This window comes from Mus caroli, unplaced genomic scaffold (genome assembly GCF_978045245.1).
Source record: "Mus caroli unplaced genomic scaffold, Mus_caroli_1 scaffold_15, whole genome shotgun sequence".
Taxonomy (NCBI): Eukaryota; Metazoa; Chordata; class Mammalia; order Rodentia; family Muridae; genus Mus; species Mus caroli.
In genome coordinates this window covers 87,465,939-87,486,085 of record NW_028227270.1, presented here as the reverse complement: position 1 = coordinate 87,486,085, position 20,147 = coordinate 87,465,939, and the positions used below count along the sequence as shown (strand labels likewise).

The 20,147-nt window shown below is 35.6% G+C and overlaps 1 protein-coding gene across 3 annotated transcripts in view; it reads left to right on the top strand.

Moving 5' to 3' along the window:
* The first annotated feature begins 320 nt into the window (after window positions 1-320).
* LOC110288157 (vomeronasal type-2 receptor 116-like) overlaps window positions 321-20,147 on the top strand; it is a 36,878-nt gene continuing 17,051 nt past the window's right edge. Inside the window, exons 1-6 of one of the 3 annotated variants that reach the window (XM_085831193.1) lie at window positions 321-501; window positions 673-727; window positions 11,292-11,583; window positions 11,868-12,674; window positions 13,390-13,617; window positions 14,715-14,838. In XM_085831193.1, coding sequence (XP_085687319.1) covers window positions 11,458-11,583; window positions 11,868-12,674; window positions 13,390-13,617; window positions 14,715-14,838 — 1,285 coding nt within the window. In that variant the 5' untranslated portion in view covers window positions 321-501; window positions 673-727; window positions 11,292-11,457. Of the gene's footprint in view, window positions 728-7,417; window positions 7,532-11,291; window positions 11,584-11,867; window positions 12,675-13,389; window positions 13,618-14,714; window positions 14,839-20,147 lie in introns of those variants that run through there. The other 2 variants (XM_085831191.1, XM_085831192.1) reach the window with 2 other exon arrangements.

The window sequence follows — 20,147 nt, the reverse complement described above, 5'->3', positions numbered from 1 at the left end:
ACGGGATGTCTTTTGTTTGGAAAAGTGTGGTTCACTCATTTTGCTGGTGTATGCATGACATGGGCATTTGGGGGCCTTCTCCCAGTTTACCTTCTATGGCTACCTCTGGTACAGCATGTTTTCATCAGCCAAAGGTGTTGTCATATGAGAAAATTTCTTGCTTCAAACTTGGTGTAAACAGCCCAATCATAAAATTGATCCCTAAGCTCTAGTTGTCTACTGTCTTGCCTGAAATCATGGTGCCTGTGGCTAGAGAAGATACAAAATATGTTTTGTATCTTCTCTAGCCACAGAAGTTTTTAAACAGAAGTCAGGGCCTCAGATGCAAAGCCAAAGGCAAGAAAGAATTTTGTAATTCTCAATGATGGTACAGAAAGTGTCAGTAAGCACTTGAGATAAATAGTGTGACAACTTCACCCATTAATAAAGTTAGAAGCACACATCTTCACAAATACTTGAGCTAGACATCACTAAATTTGTAGGTACTGGTTTTATGGGCAGGTATGTTTGTTAATAAGATATTCTGGACTTTTGTCTTTGGGCTCCTTTATATTCTTTCTTTTGTGTGTTCCTTTACTGACAATGAATGTTATGTAACAATCTCAGAAGATTCTTACCATAAAGGAGATGTGACTATTGGTACATTTTTTCCTCTTCATATTTTCTACACAGGCAACAAAGTTCCTCATAAATATTTACCATACGCTTTCCAGGACATTCACATACAGTAAGTACAATTATTAATTTTACTAACTCACAATTTTGGGGATTTAAAATGCTGAGTGGAAACGTCCTTTTATTTTCCATAATCTATTTTTTCCATTCTCAAGTTTCTTCAAGTATATTTTCATATGTACTTATTTTCTTCTTTCAGAGGAAAAGTGATAATACTGATGATATTCATGTGTCTTTCCTCGTATGCTACTGAAACATGATCTTCTCTGTCTTGCTTGTAATGCACGATGATTTGATAATTGTCAGCATTGTGATTTCATAGGATAAGTAGTTTAGTCTAAATATGACCTGATGGTTCACAGTTTTCTTCAAGTTCAGTGTACTCTTGACAAAGGATAATGTCAGTGAGTGAATTTACTATGTTGCATGCAGGTGATTTCAGAACAGGACTCTCAGCATTAACTTTTCTGCTCTACACTTTGTCTATTTCATTTTGTGTATGTGTTATTCAGTGGTTCTTTGGTATTTTTTATTCTCAGATACAGATATTAAATGTTCACATATGCTTCCAGTGATTTTCCTCATTTAGATGGATGTGCTCACCAAGATACATTTTCTGTGAGGGTGGTCACTTAAGGCAGTTTTCTTGTTGCTGTTGTTGTTGTCGTTTTTGCTTTTTGTTTTTTGGTTTTTTGCGGGTTGTTTTTAGCTTTTTTGAGATATAAAAGATTAAGTAATAGTACTAGAAAAGTCTGACTTCTTTAAAAAAATTATTTTGAGGTTTTTGGGGTTCCAGTTGGTTGGTGACTAACAATAAAGGCATGGAGATATTGCCATAGTTTAATGCTATTGAGATGTTTACTGGAGAAATCCTTCCCATAGCCTATCAAGCTCAACCTGACTTCCCAGCCACTATGTCTCTCTGTGTGGCTCTAATTGCTGTACCTCCCTACCCTGCTTCTGTCTTTCATGTCTGTCCATAAGGCCAATCCTTCTGCTCCATTATTCTGCCCTGGATGACACCACTCCACCAGCTCTTTATTCTTCCAAAAACCCACTCTTTACTCATCTAGTCTAAGCCGATCAGCAACAGGACAATTGCTGGTCCACTTCTCTCTGTTACCTTTTAGCCTTGAGGGCTATGTGATCTTCACCATGGCAGTTTGCTTAATAATCATAATCTGAGAGAACTGTGTTTGGAACATGCAAGGAAGGACAAGCATATACTTATAGGAAGCAGGTGATGGGTCACAGAAATGATAAAGCCAAATATCTTGACAGGACTTTACTCTGATAGCATATAATTGAAAATTTGAAAATACAGGGACATTCCCACATAGCCATTTGTTAAAGTATTTGTATTATAGTTCATTTTAACAACCTATAGTAAAGTGTCTCTGCTTATAGTGGAAGTAAGGTGTGTTTATCCCATACAAATATTGCAAATCCTACAGAACGGTGTAAAAAGAATCTGGAACAGAGCAATAGAGATTGTAAATACATACGAACAAATTGGTAGGATGACAGCAGGTTAGAGATTTATAAAAAGAAAATATACATATGAATGTGAATTGTGCTCAGTGTGACATTACTGTGTATTTGTTTAAAATTTAGTGGGATGCTAGGTAAAATCAAGGAAGTGGTAGAAGAAATATCTTGTAAAAAATCATGATACTTTAGGTAATCTGGACACATTTTGTTTCAAACTAAAATACCAAAGGTGGCCAGAGACCCAAACTTTATGTCTCAATGCAATTATTCATATGTTGATACAATATGTAAAGGTAGATCTAATTTCTTAAGGATCTTATTTTATCTCAGATAAAAATCACAAATTTGTCACATGCTTAGCAGACTGTGGACTTTAGAAGCTGGGTGGAGCCACTTCTGCTTTATCTTAACTAATGCCTCTTGTTACTCTCCTTTTCCTCTGCCTCTACTCTCAGCAGCTCAGGCACCAATGGAAATCTGTATTTGTTTTTCTTTATGGTATGCAACAAGTCTATATGTGAAAAAAGTTATGTGAGCCTTGAGAGTATGGCTTGTCCATGATAAATGAAATGATTATATATTATTAAAAACTTCAGGGTTTTTGTTACAAATAATACCAAAAGTAGTTCATGACAGGAAAACTATTTTTACTAAAAAAGATTAATAATTTCATCTTATACGATGCAGTTTCCAAATGCATTTTTGTATACCCTTAAACCATGTGTATGTGCCTTCTTCTGTGCTATTAAAAATGGATTCACCCCTAAATGTATCTTGATCCAGAACACACTTCTCCACTTTGGCTTGGGGACTTATAATTGATTTCTCAATTTCCACAAATTGCAGTACTGTCACTCTTTTTTGGGGGGGAGGGGGGTACACAGTCAGAATGACCCTTGAGTGCCTTCTAAATCCTTTTATGGATGTCAATTATGTATCTGGCCTGCATTCCTTTACTTTGAGAACACAAATTTGGTGTCTTCTGTTCTATACCCATTGATCTTACTTTGTCTCCAGATAGTTCTTTTATTTGGCACTCTGTTGTGATTGCTAACTCCTCTTGTCTCAAGACAATTAATAAAGGCAATGTAATATACAGAGGTATTTCTAGCATAGCCAGAAAAGCAAAAGCCCATTAAGAGCACAGCAACCTCTCTGATGTAAAGAATTTTGTCAGAGCCTGACTGTGGTGAGTGCTGGAGACAGTTAGTGTCAGCACTGTAGGGATTATTCTACAGTTTGTTCCAAACTCTCACAGAAATAAATGGAAATTCTGATCCTTGTAAAATGGATTAAGAGGTGATTTTAATGCATAATGTTTCAACTATATCTTCTATAATTGAATGAGTAAATAATTTATGAAGTATATTCTGATTTTCAATCTAAATTACCTAATGCAGTAGACATTTAGCAATAATACATGAAATGTCTTAGATTTCTGACCTTTCTGACTGGTTGGTCTGAATGTTCTGTTTTTATTACTATCCTAATGATAATATTATAAATAGCCACCTAAGATTATTTTTCAGCATTTAATACCCTAAACTTTCCTTTAATCTATTATTAACAATTTATAAATATTTTTCTATCATCTAATATGTGTGTAGATTGTTTGTATTCATATATTTTTATGTACTGGCTATTTATGTTTAATGTCAACTTGACACTAACTAGAGTCACTGCAGATGAGGATGAATCCATTGAGTAAGTAAGATCAGGCTTAAGGCAATACTGTATGGTGTTTTCTTAATCATTTGTTAGTAGGGTAGAGCCCAGCCCATTGTGGGTGGTTCCACCTCTGGGCAGGTGGTCCTGGGTTCCATAAGAAATCAGGCTCAGCAAGTTGCAGTGAGCAATCCAATCAACAGTGTTCCTCCATGGCCTCTGGATCACAGATCCATGACCTCCAATTCATGTTAGTTCCTGTCCTGACTTCTTCCAATAATGAACAGTGATGAAGAAATGTAATCCAAGTGTGCCGGATGGTTTTATATCAACCATATATAAGTTAAAGTCATCTGAGAAGAAGAAACAGCAATTGAGAAAATTTCTCCATAATAGTGGGTTGTAAGCAAATCTGTAGGACAATTTTTCTATTAGTGATTGATGAGTGCTGGCTCACCACATTGTGGGTCTAGCCATTCATGGACTGGTAGTATTGAATTCTGTAAAGAAGCAGAGTGAGAAAGCTATTATTAGTGAGCCAGTAAATAGAAGCCTTCTGTGTCATCTGTATCACCTCCTGCCTCCACATTTTAGTTCTGTTTGAGTTCTTGCTTTAAATTCTTTCAGTGATGGTTTACCATGCGAAAGCACAAGCATAATAAAAATATGTCTTTCCATCTTGCTTTTTGTCATGGTGTTTCATCAATCATTAGTAATTATAATAATGACACCAAATAAACCCTATTCTCCAGTTTGATTTTGGTCATGGTTTTTCATCCAACAAAAAAGAACCCTAACTAAAACACTTTGGTAAATGTGTGTGTGTGTGTGTGTGTGTGTGTGTGTGTGTGTGTGTGTGTGTGTGTGTTTGGCAAGGGTAGGGGATTCATGTGCTTTTCACTGTTTTACTTTTTTCATTAATTCATGTATTTATTCAGTTTATATCATAATCACAGCCCTCCTCTCCTCCCAGATCCTACAGGATCCCACTATCACTTCTCTGAGAAAGTAGAGGCCCCCTAACCTCAGTATCACCATAGCATGTCAAGTCACTGCAGGACTATGCAGTCCTGTTTTAGTTGTTGGGGAACCCATGCTTTTGTGAGATGGTCTCTATAGCTCTACATAACCTTAGCAGTTCTGGAATTAACTATATAGAACAGACTGACCTAGAACTCACAGAGATCACTATCCTCTGTCTCCTTGATTGTGTGGATTAAGGAAAACATATTCCTAGTTAAATTATTCTCTCTCTCTCTCTCTCTCTCTCTCTCTCTCTCTCTCTCTCTCTCTCTCTCTCTCCTTTATTATTTTCCTCAATACAGTGTCTCTTTCTGTAGATATGACTTCCCAAAACAATCTATGTATAACAAGCTGGTTTTAAACACAGCAATCTGTCTGCCTTTGTCTCCTGATTGTGGGGATTAATGACGTGGACCATGAAATCTGGCTTCACTATTTATTTTTAAAATAATGGTTTATTTGTTTGTTTTCAATTTGCCTGTTTGCTTTTTAAAGAGGGAAAGTATGAGGAGGGGAATGAATTTGGACAAATAAGAAGACGGGGAGAGGAAAAAAAGAAAAAAGTCCTTTCATCATAAATAAAAAGAGAAATTATACACATGCTCAAAAGCATGGAAGTACTTTAAATATAATAATCAAGATGAATATTTAACCAATGTGATAGAGATTTTAAATCTACTTTATGAAAATAATGAGAAACAATTAAATGAAATTATCTTTAATTTTAAAGAAAAATTAATTATCATAGATGAATTGTACATATGAAATCTAGGAAATAAAGTTGTCATATCCTTATAATTAGTTTGTGTTTGGAGGCTTAGAGCCCCTCTTCTGCTTTATTATGAAATAGGTAGTAGTGATTAAACTATAAAATGTGTTTGAAGGTCTTTGCTTACATGCATAAAATAATAAAATGAAACATATCATTATATTTATATATGTGTGCATATAAGGCCTAGTATCTATTAGCAAAGCTCTATTATTTTTATTGTATCTCACAATTTTGACAAATGTTCATTGATTAGACATAATATTTATTTTTAGCATTTAAAAGTACTTATAACTTCTTTAATGATTTCATACAAAATATTTTGATACTATCCACCCACACCACATCCTGTCATGTCCTTTCTCACCACCCTTACCCATGTATGCAACTAACATAATGTAGCTTTGCTTTCTGAGTCAAATAAAGTTTGTGTTATATAAGTACTATTGTAAGTGGAGCCTTCCCTTTAGTGTACTTGACCACCTAGTGGTCATAATAGTGAAGAAACTCTGTCTGTCTGTCTGTCTGTCTGTCTCTCTCTCTCTCTCTCTCTCTCTCTCTCTAACTATAAAATCTCAATAGCATCTCAGTTAGGTTGAGATTTCATGTACATCTCCTTTCCCATAAAGCTATTTTGTCTTGTTTGCATGCACGTGGTCTTTTATATGCTGTGGGTTCAAACATGCAGCTAGCCTGTTTGTATAGAAAATGTTGTTTCATTGAGGTTATCAACATCATCTGTTCCTTGCAATCTTCCTGCTTCTATTCAGCCATGAAGCCCCAATCTTTTGGTAGGGGTATGATATGTGAATCTCAGTAATAGCTAAGTATTTCATAATCTATTATTATCCATACCAGGATCAGTCAGTCAACGGTTTCTTTTTTTTTTTTTTTTTTTTTTTTTTTTTTTTTTTTGCTATCTACTGCAAAAAGAAGCTTCTCTGATGAGGGATGAGAAATGTACTAATCCACTAGTACAGCGATCAGTCATAAGGAGTTGACCTCATACTATGTCAATTTAGCAGAATAACAGTATTAAGTTCTTCAGCCGGGTCTATGACCTACCTAATTTCATACTGACTATTTTTAATAGTGCCAAGCATGTGTCCAATAACATTGTGGGGACCTCATATCAAAGCAAACAAAGAAGAGTTCAACTATAACAGGCATGTCCATTATTGTACCACAGGGTATATCATATATGACAGGTCTTTACTGTATCCCTCATGGTTCACAGATGAGTGAGAGTGAATATTACTTCTATTTTCTGTAGTAACAGGCAAAGCACCTCCCAGAAATGTCAAACATAGCCAGGACAGAAAAGCATCCAGGTGAGGACCAGATTGATTTCTCCATGTTTCATAATACAAGTATGTAGTGTAGTAATGGAGTCTTCCAATCAAGGTCTTCAGAATCCAGGTTTATACTTTGCTGATATATATTTTAGATAATAAATATGAAAGATGTAAGGTGTTTGACTTTCTGAATGTGACTTAGAATGTTTAGTTTGTCTAATTTTACAGACATTCACTGAAACACGATCTTCTAATCTGGTTAATTTGGGTGCCTAGTGTTTATGACTTGAGAGATATAAAATAACAGATTTTTAAGTAAAATTTTCAATTCTAAGCTCACATTCTACTTTATTTGTTATAATTCTGCCACACAGTATTTAAATTTTGTGGGTTGGCATAATTTTATCCTGTTAAATACACTTATTTTCTTACTCATTTGTTTTATATTATGATATATAAAAAATATTTTATTTTCTTTCATTTTGTGTGACATTTCTAGAAAACTACATTTGGTTTAAAAGAAACACACCTAAAGGCATTAAATCCCAGCAGATTCCCTGATAAGGGGTATAATGAAAGGAAGAAAAAAATACAGTGGTCTTTCACCCAGCAGGTATGTCAGATATGTGGTAGACCATCAGTTATTCTAAATGAGAACAGTTTTGGGAAAAGAATTGGAAGAACAAAAAAATCAGAGGCACAAGCATTTGATGAGCAAAAAACTAAGTAAAGAAACAAACAAAATATCCCTGAAACAACCTGAACAAAAGATCAGAATTTTGCAGAGAAAACCTACATATAAAAATGACCAGTTTCCTTGTTTTTCAAGTGTGATTAACATAGAATAAATTAATATCCTTCCCAATATACCTCTCAAAACTATAAAAATATATATTGCTTTTTTAGGAAACCCTGAAAAATGTCTTAATATGAAGTATTTCTATATCCAAGTGAAGAAAAATTTAATAAGTATAACCTTAAGGAACCTGTGTTGTGAACAGCATGCTTTGACATTAAAAGAAGATGCTATTTCTTTGGGTATATTTGGGGAGAGTTGGCATCATTAAGTGTGCAAGGTTTTTTCCTTACCATTGTTGCTTAATAGGATAAAATTATCTGTATTCAAGTGTGGGGATCTGAATTCAGGTCTTCCAAAGAAAATGAGTGAATTCCTGGATTCCACTGATAATATGAAACAGGAAGAAAAGTCTCCTTACAAGTTTTCTGAACAGAGTACCAGCTTATGTGCTGAAAACAACTAGGAAAAAGTGGGGTGTTGGTATGCTACTTTGTCTTCCTCATAGCAGTGAGGAAGGAGAATAAGAAAGAAGCTAAGTCAATCTACAGATTCAATGCTATCTCCATCAAAATTCCAACTCAATTCTTCGCTGAGTTAGAAAGGGCAATTTGCAAATTCATCTGGAATAACAAAAAATCTAGGATAGCAAAAACTACTCTCAACAATAAAAGAACCTCTGGTGGAATCACTATGCCTGACCTGAAGCTGTACTACAGAGCTATTGTGATAAAAACTGCATGGTACTAGTACAGCAAAAGACAGGTACATCAATGGAATAGAATTGAAGATCCAGAAATGAAGCCACACACCTATGGTCACTTGATCTTTAACAAGGGAGCTAAAACCATCCAGCGGAAAAAAAGACAGCATTTCAACAAACGGTGCTGGCACAACGGCGATTGTCATGTAGAAGAATGTAAATTGATCCATTCTTATCACCTTGTACAAAGCTCAAGGCTAAATGGATCAAAGAACTCCACATAAAACCAGAGACAGGAAACTTATAGAAGAGAAAGTGGGGAAAACCCTTGAAGATATGGGCACAGGGGAAATTTTCCTGAACAAAACAGCAATGGCTTGTGCTACAAGATCAAGAATCGACAAATGGGACCTCATAAAATTGCAAAGCTTCGGTAGGGCAAAAGATACTGTCAATAAGACAAAAATGCCACCAACAGATTGGGAAAGAATTTTTACCAATCCTAAATCTGATAGGGGACTAATATCCAATATATACAAAGAGCTCAAGAAGCTGTACTCCAGAAATTCAAATAACCCCATTAAAAATGGGGTACAGAGTTAAACTAAGAATTCTCAACTGAGAAATACCAAAGGGCTGAGAAGCACTTGAAAAAATGTTCAACATCCTTAATCATCAGGGAAATGCAAATCAAAACAACCCGGAGATTCCACCTCACACCAGTCAGAATGGCTAGGATCAAAAATACAGGTGACAGCAGATGCTGGCGAGGATGTGGAGATTGCAAGCTGGTACAACCACTGTGGAAATCAGTCTGGTGGTTCCTCAGAAAACTGGACATAGTACTACTGCTAGATCCAGCAATACCTCTCCTGGGCATGTACCCAGAAGATGTTCTAACTGGTAATAAGGACACATGCTCCACTATGTTCATAGCAGCCTTATTTATAATAGCCAGAAGCTGGAAAGAACCCAGATGTCCCTCAACAGAAGAACGGATACAGAAAATGTGGTACATTTACACAATGGAATACTACTCAGCTATTAAAAACAATGAATTGATGAAATTCTTAGGCAAATGGATGTATCTGGAGGATATCATCCTGAGTGAGGTAACCCAGTCACCAAAGAAGTCATTAGATATGCACTCACTGATAAGTGGATATTAGCCCAGAAACCTAGAATACCCAAGATACAATGTCCAAAACACAAGAAAATCAAGAAGGAAGACCAACACGTGGGTACTTCATTTCTCCCATGTCTTTTATAGAATACGGTATAAAATATCCATGGAAGGAGTTACAGAGACAAAGTTTGGAGCTAAGATGAAAGGATGGACCATCCAGAGACTGCCCCACCCAGGCGTTCATCCCATAATCAGCTTCCAAACGCAGACACTATTGCATACGCCCACAAGATATTGCTAAAGGGACCCTGATATAGCTGTCTCCTGTGAGACTTTGCCAGTGCCTGGCAAATACAGAAGTGGATGCTCACAGTCATCTATAGGATGGAACACAGGGCCCCCAACATAGGAGCTAGAGAAAGTACCCAAGAGCTGAAGGGGTCTGCAACCCTATAGGTGGAACAAGAATATGAACTAATCAGTACCCCCAGAGCTCCTGTCTCTAGCTGCTTATGTAGCAGAAGATGGCCTAGTCGGCCATCACTGGGAAGAGAGGCCCCTTGGTCTAGCAAACTTTATATGCCCCAGTATAGGGGAATGCCAGGGCCAAGAAGTGGGAGTGAGTGGTTAGGGGAGCAGGGTAGAGGGAGGGTATAGGGGACTTTGGGGATAGCATTTGAAATGTAAATGAAGAAAATATTTAATAAAAATGATGGGAAAAAAGAAAAAAAGAAAGAGAGAAAGAAAGAAAGAAAGAAAGAAAGAAAGAAAGAAAGAAAGAAAGAAAGAAAGAAAGAAAGAAAGAAGGAAGGAAGGAAGGAAGGAAGGAGAGAGAGAGAGAGAGAGAGAGAGAGAGAGAGAGAGAGAGAGAGAGAGAGAGAGAGAGAGAAGCTTAGTGATTTCAAAGCCTGGTTGCCTTACAGAGTATGTCCCAGTCCAGCCAGGGCTACATAGTCAGACTCCGTTTCAGTCAGTAGAACAAGGCAGGCAGGCAAGCAGGCAGGCAATAATTAAAAGATTAAAAGATACTGTGTGAAGTAATATGGAAAGTTTGGATCAACACAGGAATTCCTCATCATACTTACCATCAGAGTTATTGATTTTCATGAACACAGAGACTCACATCCACATAAATGAAATACACATTTCAAAAAACCATGAAGGAGAAATAGATTTGGGTGTAGTTTCATATAAATTAATAACAGAAATTGAGAGGCATGGGCAGGAAGATCCTCATGAGTTCAAGGATAGTCTAGTCTACATTGTTTACAAATGGCTGCCATATTTTTTTCAAAAATCATAGAAATGACAAATGTGGCAGTATATTCTTTGACCTAACTTTGTACTATTCCTTAAATAATATACTGTCCCAGTAAAGTGGGTGATTTGATCAAGATACATTGATCTTTTATAATCACAGAGACTGACAGAAAATCCAGACAGCAAAATTCTGATATTTTGTTGTAACCTAATCCCAAATTCATTGACTTATAAACTTTTTCCACGTATTAAAAAATCAGTAAATGAATATAATAATAAATTACAGTTCCAAAGACTAAACTTAATGAGTGTTGGTACTGTAGAAACTTAATCTTATCCAATTAAAATGCCAATTCTAGTTCCAGCCATTTATGAGAAGATGTTAAAATATGGATTTTATAGAAACATTAGCATTTAAGTTATAAACATTTTCCACTAAACATAAAGGTTATATGGTCTGTGTCTTCCTTCTTTGTAAATCTGTGCAGGTATAAGTTTAAGAACTACCAGTTTGTTTTGGCCCTGGTATTTGCCATTGAGGAGATCAACAAAAACCCTCATCTTCTACCCAACACAACTCTGGGCTTTGATCTCTATAATGTTGTATTTACTGAAAAAAGTATTCTTTATGGTGCCTTGGTTTGGCTAACAAGGATGAAAATACCCCTACCTAACTATGTCTGTGGACAGAAGAGAAAGTCACCTGCTGCACTTACAGGAACATCATGGGCAACATCTGCTCACATCGCAACCCTGCTAAAACTCTACAAAATACCTCAGGTGAGGGCTAGGTGTGAGAACTAGGAAGGAAGTATGTCTTGTTGCCATTGATGATAGATCCACATTACCATTACATGAAATAGAAATAGCGGGATGAAACCACTTAGGTTATTTAAACTGAAGAACTGTCAGTAATATTTGTGAAAAACTCTGTAATGTTTTCCATATGAAATATGAGAAACCCATCTCTATCCTAATTGTTTACAGATATTAATTAATTGTGTTCTTTCTCTGGTTTCCAATTTTGTTTGTTGTTGTTGTTGTTGTTGTTGTTTTATTTGCAGCTCACTTTTGGACCTTATGATTCTACCTTGAATGATCCAGGACAGTTTAATTCTCTCTATCAGATGGCCCCCAAGGACACATCTCTCTCACTTGCCATTGTCTCTTTAATGCTTCATTTCAGCTGGTCTTGGGTTGGTCTGATCCTCCCAGATGACCACAGAGGGACTCAGATTTTGTCAGAATTCACAGAAGATATGGAAAGTAATAACATCTGCATAGCATTTTTAAAATTGATCCCTGGAACCATGAATTCATTTTCCAACAAATTATGGCAAAATATGGAGGAGATTCAGGAATCATCAGCAAATGTGATAATTATTTATGGGGATATTGGTTATTTACAGGGTTTAATGAGACACATTGGGCAACGGTTAGTGACATGGAAAGTCTGGGTCTTGAATTGTCATTGGGATGTTGTCAGCCATAGTGATTATTTCATGGTAGAGTCATTTCATGGTAGTTTCATTTTTTCACACTACCATGAAGAGAAGATTGAATTTACAAATTTTATTCAAACAGTTAATCCCTACAAATACCCAGCAGACAATTACCTCCCTAAGTTTTGGTTTTTATTCTTCAAGTGCTCATTTTCTGAGCTTGATTGTCATCTTTTGGAGAACTGCCAAGTCAATGCTTCTTTGGTATTACTGCCCAGACACATTTTTGACCCGGCCATGAGTGAAGAGGGACACAATATATACAATGCTGTATATGCTGTGGCCTACAGTCTCCATGAGATATTTCTTGAGCAACTACAGACACAAGTGCATGATAGTGGAGAGGAAACTGTATTCTTCCCTTGGCAGGTAATATTCCTTTTTTGTGTGTTGTAATATCAGCAATGTTATATTTTTATGTATTCTAAGGCCTTTAGATTCTGGTTTGGGCTTATAGATTCTGGAATATGTTGTCAATATGCAAGGGAAAGGATAATTTTTCTCTTTCTGAAGATCAATGTAATATACAACACAAATGATTTTTATAAATGCATATCAGGAACACACACAAAAAAATTAAAGTCAACATTAAATTAATATAACAAGGCACCTCACAGTTTTCTTCATAATCTGATCACTGTGAAAAGTTTTGATTTCACATATATATTCCTCAGAGCAGAGGTAAACACAATAGACCCTTAAGGGTTAAAATGCTTCTGAGCACTACTGCATGGTTTGAAGTTACAGATCACTTTAAAGTACACTTTAGACTTTGGGGACCTCACTTTAAGTATGGACGCTCCTAAATAAATGCCAAAAGTTAATAGCTGTCATGAGATTTTTAAAGAAATTTGAGCCATCTGAATCTACCTAACTTGTTCTCTTATCTGTGTTTAATGATTTCATTTGATTTGAAACTTAATGCATTTCCAATCAAGACTCTTTCATTTACTCAGCTTTTAATGTCTCATTTAAAGACTTTTTAAAATGATAGGTTAAAAACTCTGAGATTATTTGTATTATTTTTAAAAGTGTTATAGTATTTAAAGATGTATTTAAACATATGTTTCTGCATCTCTTTTAGCTTTTCCCTTTCTTAAAGAACACCATGCATAAAAATCATATGAAAGATCACACAGTAATGGATAGAGGAAGAAACTTAGATTCAAAGTATGATATTCTTAATTTTTGGAATTTTCCAAAGGGTCTTGGACTAAAGGTGAAAGTAGGAACCTTTTTCACGCATGCCTCCCAGGGTCAACAATTGTCTTTGTCTGAGCAGATGATTCAATGGCCTACAAGCTTTACAAGGGTGAGTTGTGACTTATCCCATTTCTTTGACCTTTCACAAAAACAAAAGGAATTTTCAGTATGTAGTGAACCTTTGACACTCATTGAGTACTAATAAGTATTCAACTACCACTAAGGAAGAAACTCCACATAAATACAGCCAAAGTAGACTATTTTCTCATTCCCTGATCCTGATCAATGGAAAAGTTTGTTTTCAAATTCTACTAAAGAACACACATTTATTATAAATAGAGTATGTATTAGGTTTTATCGCTACCTCTAAAGACTAATAGAAAGTTTATTTTATACCCAGCCCAAGAAATTTCAGTGTGAAATAAGGTGGCATTTTTGCTTAATCAGCCATTGTGAAGGAAGACTAGCTTGAGGTGTGTGTATGTGTGTGTGTGTGTGTGTGTGTGTGTGTGTGTGTGTGTGTGTATTATATTTGCTTTGTTACTTTGGTTAAATAGTTATAAAACACAACTAAAGAAAGAACAAATCTCTTTTGGCTGGCACAGTAATTATGCGGGACATCATAGTGGGGAAAACACTTTAAGATGAAAAGGAGGTGATAACAAAACACTCACAAAAACAGATTCAGAGATTAAAGAATGTGGTTGCTCACTTTCCATCTCTTTTCATTCTATCTGCGATAATAGCCAACTTAACACTGACCCCCTACCGCAATTTTATAGTACATCTTTCACCCTCAGGTAAATGTCTGTATAAAACTTCTCATAAAAATGCTCATAGATTTTTTTCCCCTGATGAATCCAAGCCTGAGAATGTTCTCATTCAAGATCCGCAGCCACTTTGAATATAAAAGTTCCCCTAGTAGCCAGTAGGTATTTCGAAAATATTAATCTGAAGTGATCCTTGATCTTTTAGAAAACTATTTTACTGACCTACTTAAAAACAGATTCATCCTATTGGACCAAGATTCAATTAAACACATCATCTGTATAGCCCAAGAGCTGTCAAAATTAGTAATACTAAAGTGCATTATCTCCTACTATAAGTATAAGCATTTGCAAATTAATTGTACAATGATTCTCAGAATATCTCAAATTTTTCACAAAACTCTGAACATATCTTGCTCATGTTTTTCATTTCTTTCAGATTCCTCAGTCTGTATGCAGTGGAAGCTGTAGGCCTGGATTCAGAAAAGCTGGTCAGGAAGGCAAGGCTGTCTGCTGCTTTGATTGTGCTCCTTGTGCAGATAATGAGATTTCAAATGAGACAGGTAATAAATACAGGCTTACAAAGAACTTTCCTATGTATACATAAGCATGTACAATCCTAAACAAATGGAAAAGGACTGGAGAGAAGTGAAAGATATCCTTTTGTTCCTTGGTTAGATGTTTAAACTTTGCAGTTACATTTATTTCCTTTTGAGGTGACACATGCTGGACATTGAAACTATCCTTGATTTACATTGTTGTTCTGTTGCAGACATTGTTCACTGAAGAAACCCATTCTGTTCAAAAGTAAGCAATCTGTTTCATTTCCCCATAAACACAGTATTTTGAGTACCATTTCTTTGCGTTTTCAAACCCTTCTCATGGCTTGGATTTCTCCCTTCCTCTTTATGATTATTCACAGTACATGTTATTCTTTATCATTTTTTAACAAAGTAGGTGAGTAGTTGAGTTTGATTGCCCCATTGGATTATTTTATCTTTATCTTAATTAAGATTTTTTTGTTTTACTGAAAATAGATTATTTCATATAATATGTCCTTTTAAAATCTTTATCTCCCTTTTATTAACAGACTCTTTGTTCATACAAATACAAATACAACAATGCTTTCTCTGCTTCTCCCAGTTACTCCCTCTCTCATATAGAACTGTTCTTTATCTGTCTCTTACTAGAAAAGAACAGGCTTCTATATCAATCAAGCAAAACATAACAAAATAAAATAAAATAAAATAAAATAAAATAAAATAAAACCATTTCATCAAAGGTAGAGAAAATAAGAAAACAGAAAAGTAAAATTCCCAAAAGTTTGCAACAGAATCAGAAACCCACTTGTTTGCAAATTCAGTAATCCCATCAAAGTACTAAACTGAAACCTATAGTATATAAGCAGAGGATGTAGTACAGATCTGTTTAAGCTCTCTGATTCTTGCTTTTGTGTTTGTGTGTACATGTAAGCATTTCTTAATTGTTGTAGAAAGCCTTGTTCTTCTGGTATACCTTTCCTGCACTTCTCTCTCTGCATAATGGCTGTATTTGTTCCCCTCTGTTGTAGTAGTAAGTGAGGAATCTCCTGTGACAATGGCTGAATAAGTCATGTACTTATGAATATGCCAGAATATAAAAAGGAACCAGTGTGAGGTTTGAATTCCTTGGTCATCATAGAAAGACTGGTTCAAAATTACAGATAATAGACCATAAGAAAGTTGATTCATTATAGCAAAAATCTCCCATAATTTAAGTAATTAACAGAATTAGTAACAGTACAAGATGGACACTTTATAGTGAAAATAGAATTAGTTCTATAAATGGTGTATTTTTTCCAATTTTTTTCTTTTCAATCAATATAGCAAAAGCAGCAGAAACATAGGCTGGTATTTCTGTTATTCCAGAGCCTTTAATCTTAAGTGTTTTTAATTTTACAAAACCTGAAGTAGCTAATAAGTGAAAAAAATTCTTTCTGGGATGATGGTTTATCATCTGTCAAAGGGCTCAGAAAAATGGTTGATGGTCATTCAGGAGAGTACCATTTACTAATAAGGATTATTTGGGGAGTAAAAGAAGCATCTAGTATAAAAGTAGATAATATAAAAAGTATATAAAAGTATGTAATATTATATCTACTAAAAATTCTAAAATCATTTTCAAGAAAGTATGAATGAGATCTGTGACTGTAGTTCTTGAGCTGAATCCAAAGGGTAAATATCCATAGATGACTCATACAGTTAAAAGTACATCAGTGCCTTTCCATTGGCCTTTCAAAACATCTCATTAAAGGGTATATAGTGTTTTCTTTCCCTTGCCAATGTAGTAGAATTGGTATGACATCTTGTTCATTACAGTTCAAATGGTTGATCACAGAACGAATATGCTGTAGAATATGACATAGAAGACTATATTTAGATTCTCCTCATAATTTAAGTAATATGTCATTTTAAAGTTTGATGAGTTTCTTTCTACAGTAGCTTGTCCTTGTGTATTATATGGAACACCTGTAGAGTGACTTATTCCTAATTGATCACAAAGTGATTTGAAAGATTTAGAAGTATAAACAGGAGCATTATTTATCTTTAAGGCCTTATGTTGATGTATTATTAGTATAAAGCAGGGGGGAAAGATGTTGAACAGAAATCTTATAGGCTTTCCTAGATCAGGCACAAGGCATAATGACATATGAATAAGGATTTACACATGCATGAACATGACAAAACTTTCGAAAGTAAGGTATCTCTGAGTGACATATCTCTGCTATAAGTCACCAGGACTACATCCATGAGGATTTACCCCCATAGGCAGACTATGAGTGACTATAGGACAAATGGAACAATCTCTTACAATGTGTCCAGGTACCTCTCAGGATAAATAAAATGGAAAAGCAAAGCAGATGCATTTTGGTGATGTAAGAAGCAGCTCTGAGTTACCAGTTCAATAGCAGAAAGCGTAATCATCCCAGGATGAAGGTCTGCAAATCTATTCCCCATATGAATGGGACCAGGCAAGTAGGTATGAGTCAAAACAAACTCAAAAAAGAAGGGCAAAGTTCTTTTGTGGTAAATATTTTGTAACTTTTGTAATAGTAAAACAACTGTGGTCTTACCATAATGCAAAGTAAATATTTCAATACAAGGAAACAATCTGACAATATACTGTGGATCAGAAGACAAATTGAAAGATATATCATCTTAATTATAAAAGAGTTTGTATTATTTGCATGAACTCATTGTTTTGAGTTAATCTTGTATTCTCCCAATTTGTTGAAGGTGTTTATCAACTGTAGGTGTTCTCTGGTAGAGATTTGGGGCAACATATGCATACTCAGATATCTTTCCTGAGTAGCAATATTTTGGCATCTTCCTTTCCTGTTTATATTCCCTATCTCCTTTAGATGCTCTAGCTAGAAGTTCAAGTACTATAGGGAATAGAGAGAGAGTGGATACCCTTTCTATGTCCCTGATTTTAGAGGAATTGTTTTAAGTTTCTCTTCAATTAGTTTGAAATTGACCATTGGATTGCATTATTTTGCTTTTATTATATTATTATTATTATCATTATTATGTACCTTTTATCCAAGATTTTTTAACATGAAAGGGTATTAGGTATTGTCATTTATAATCATAAGAGTTTTTCTTTCAGTTTTTTTAAAAATGGTCATTTGTATTGATGGATTTTTTTTATATATTGTACCTTCCCTAGGTGTCAAGCCTACTTGATCATGGTGGATGATATTTTAGATAGATGCCACTTACCAAAGCTAAATCAAGATCAAATAAATTAATTATATGCCCTAAGGAAAGAGAAGATGTTATTAAATTCTCTAAACCAACAAAAAGCCAATGGCCAGGTGATTTTAGTGCAAAATTATACCAGACTTTCAAAAAAGAGCTGACACTAATACTCTTCAAATTATTCTACATCATAACAACAGAAGAAACATTGCCAAACTCAACTTACGAGGCTATAGTTGCCTTGATACCTAAACCACACAGACTCAACAAAGAAGGATAATTTCAGACCAATTTCTCCTATAAACATTGATGCAAAAATATTCAATAAAGTACTCACAAACTGAACCCAAGATTTTTTTTTTTGGTTTTTCGAGACAGGGTTTCTCTGTATAGCTCTGGCTGTCCTGGAACTCACTTTGTAGACCAGGCTGGCCTCGAACTCAGAAATCCGCCTGCCTCTGCCTCCTGAGTGCTGGGATTAAAGGCGTGCGCCACCACGCCCGGCTGAACCCAAGATTTTTTTTTGTTTTTTTTTTTTTGTTGTTGTTTTTTTGGGTTTTTTTTTTTTTTGTGACCTGTAGCATTGGTTTTATTCTAGGTCTCTGGGTTATGTAGTCTCTGCTTCTTCGTTGCTCAAGTATTATCAGAAATGGGTTCCATATCATTTATTTGTCTTTGACTTAGAAGAGAGTTTAGTTCATTACTCCTTCAAAGTTTATGGCACCATGACCCTAATATAATTTTTTGAGCAGGATTAAATGTAGATAATTATTTGGACATTGAGTGGATATTTACACTCATCTTGTGTCTGAAACAGAGTAACATTGGATTAAAAGTTGCATGTAGCTTCATTTTGACCTTTCCATGTTCAAAAAGTTGTTATGTTCTGTTGTTGATTTCATAAGTAGAGCCTTCCTGTCTGTTTGTGCACAGCAACCTACTGTCGTAGCAACAGAATAGATTATGTAGGGATTTTCCTGGCACCATTTTAGCCAAGAACTCAAATGCATGAAACGCAATCCTTGCACTACAAGCTTCATTTCTTTTTTTTTAATATTTTTATTAGGTATTTTCCTCATTTACATTTCCAATGCTATCCCAAAAGTCCCCCATACCCTCCGCCCACACTCCCCTACCCACCCACTCCCACTTTTTGGCCCTGGTGTTCCCCTGTACTGGGAAATATAAAGTTTGCATGTCCAATGAGCATCTCTTTCCAGTGATGGCCGACTAGGCCATCTTTTGATACACATGCAGCTAGAGTCAAGAGCTCCCGGGTACAGGTTAGTTAATAATATTGTTCCACCTATAGGGTTGCAGATCCCTTTACCGCCTTGGGTACTTTCTCTAGCTCCACCATTAGGGGTCCTGTGATCCATCCAATAGTTGACTGTGAGCATCCACTTCTGTGTTTGTTAGGCCCCGGCATAGTCTGACAAGAGACACCTATATCAGGGTCCTTTCAACAAAATCTTGCTAGTGTATGCAATGGTGTCAGCGTTTGGAGGCTGATTATAGGATGGATCACTGGATATGGCAGTCTCTATATGGTCCATCCTTTTGTCTCAACTCCAAACTTTGTCTCCATAACTCCTTCCATGGGTGTTTTGTTCCCAATTCTAAGAAGGGGCAAAGAGTCCACACTTTGGTCTTCGTTCTTCTTGAGTTTCATGTGTTTCGATAATTGTATCTTAAGTCTTGGGTATTCTAAGTTTCTGGACTAATATACACTTATCAGTGAGTACATATCATTTTAGTTCTTTTGTGATTGGGTTACCTCACTCAGGATAATGCCCTCCAGGTCCTAGTAATTTTGCCTAGGAATTTCATCAATTCATTGTTTTTAATAGCTGAGTAGTACTCCATTCTGTAAATGTACCATATTTTTTTGTATCCATTCCTCTGTTGAGGGGTATCTGGGTTCTTTCCAGCTTCTGGCTATTATAAATAAGGCTGCTATGAACATAGTGGAGCATGTGTCTTTCTTGCTACTCAGAACATCTTCTGAATATATGCCCAAGAGAGGTATTGTGGGATTCTCCGGTAGTTCTATGTGCAATTTTCTGAGAAACCACCAGACTGATCTCCAGAGTGGTTGTACAAGCTTGCAATCCCACCCACAATGGAGGAGT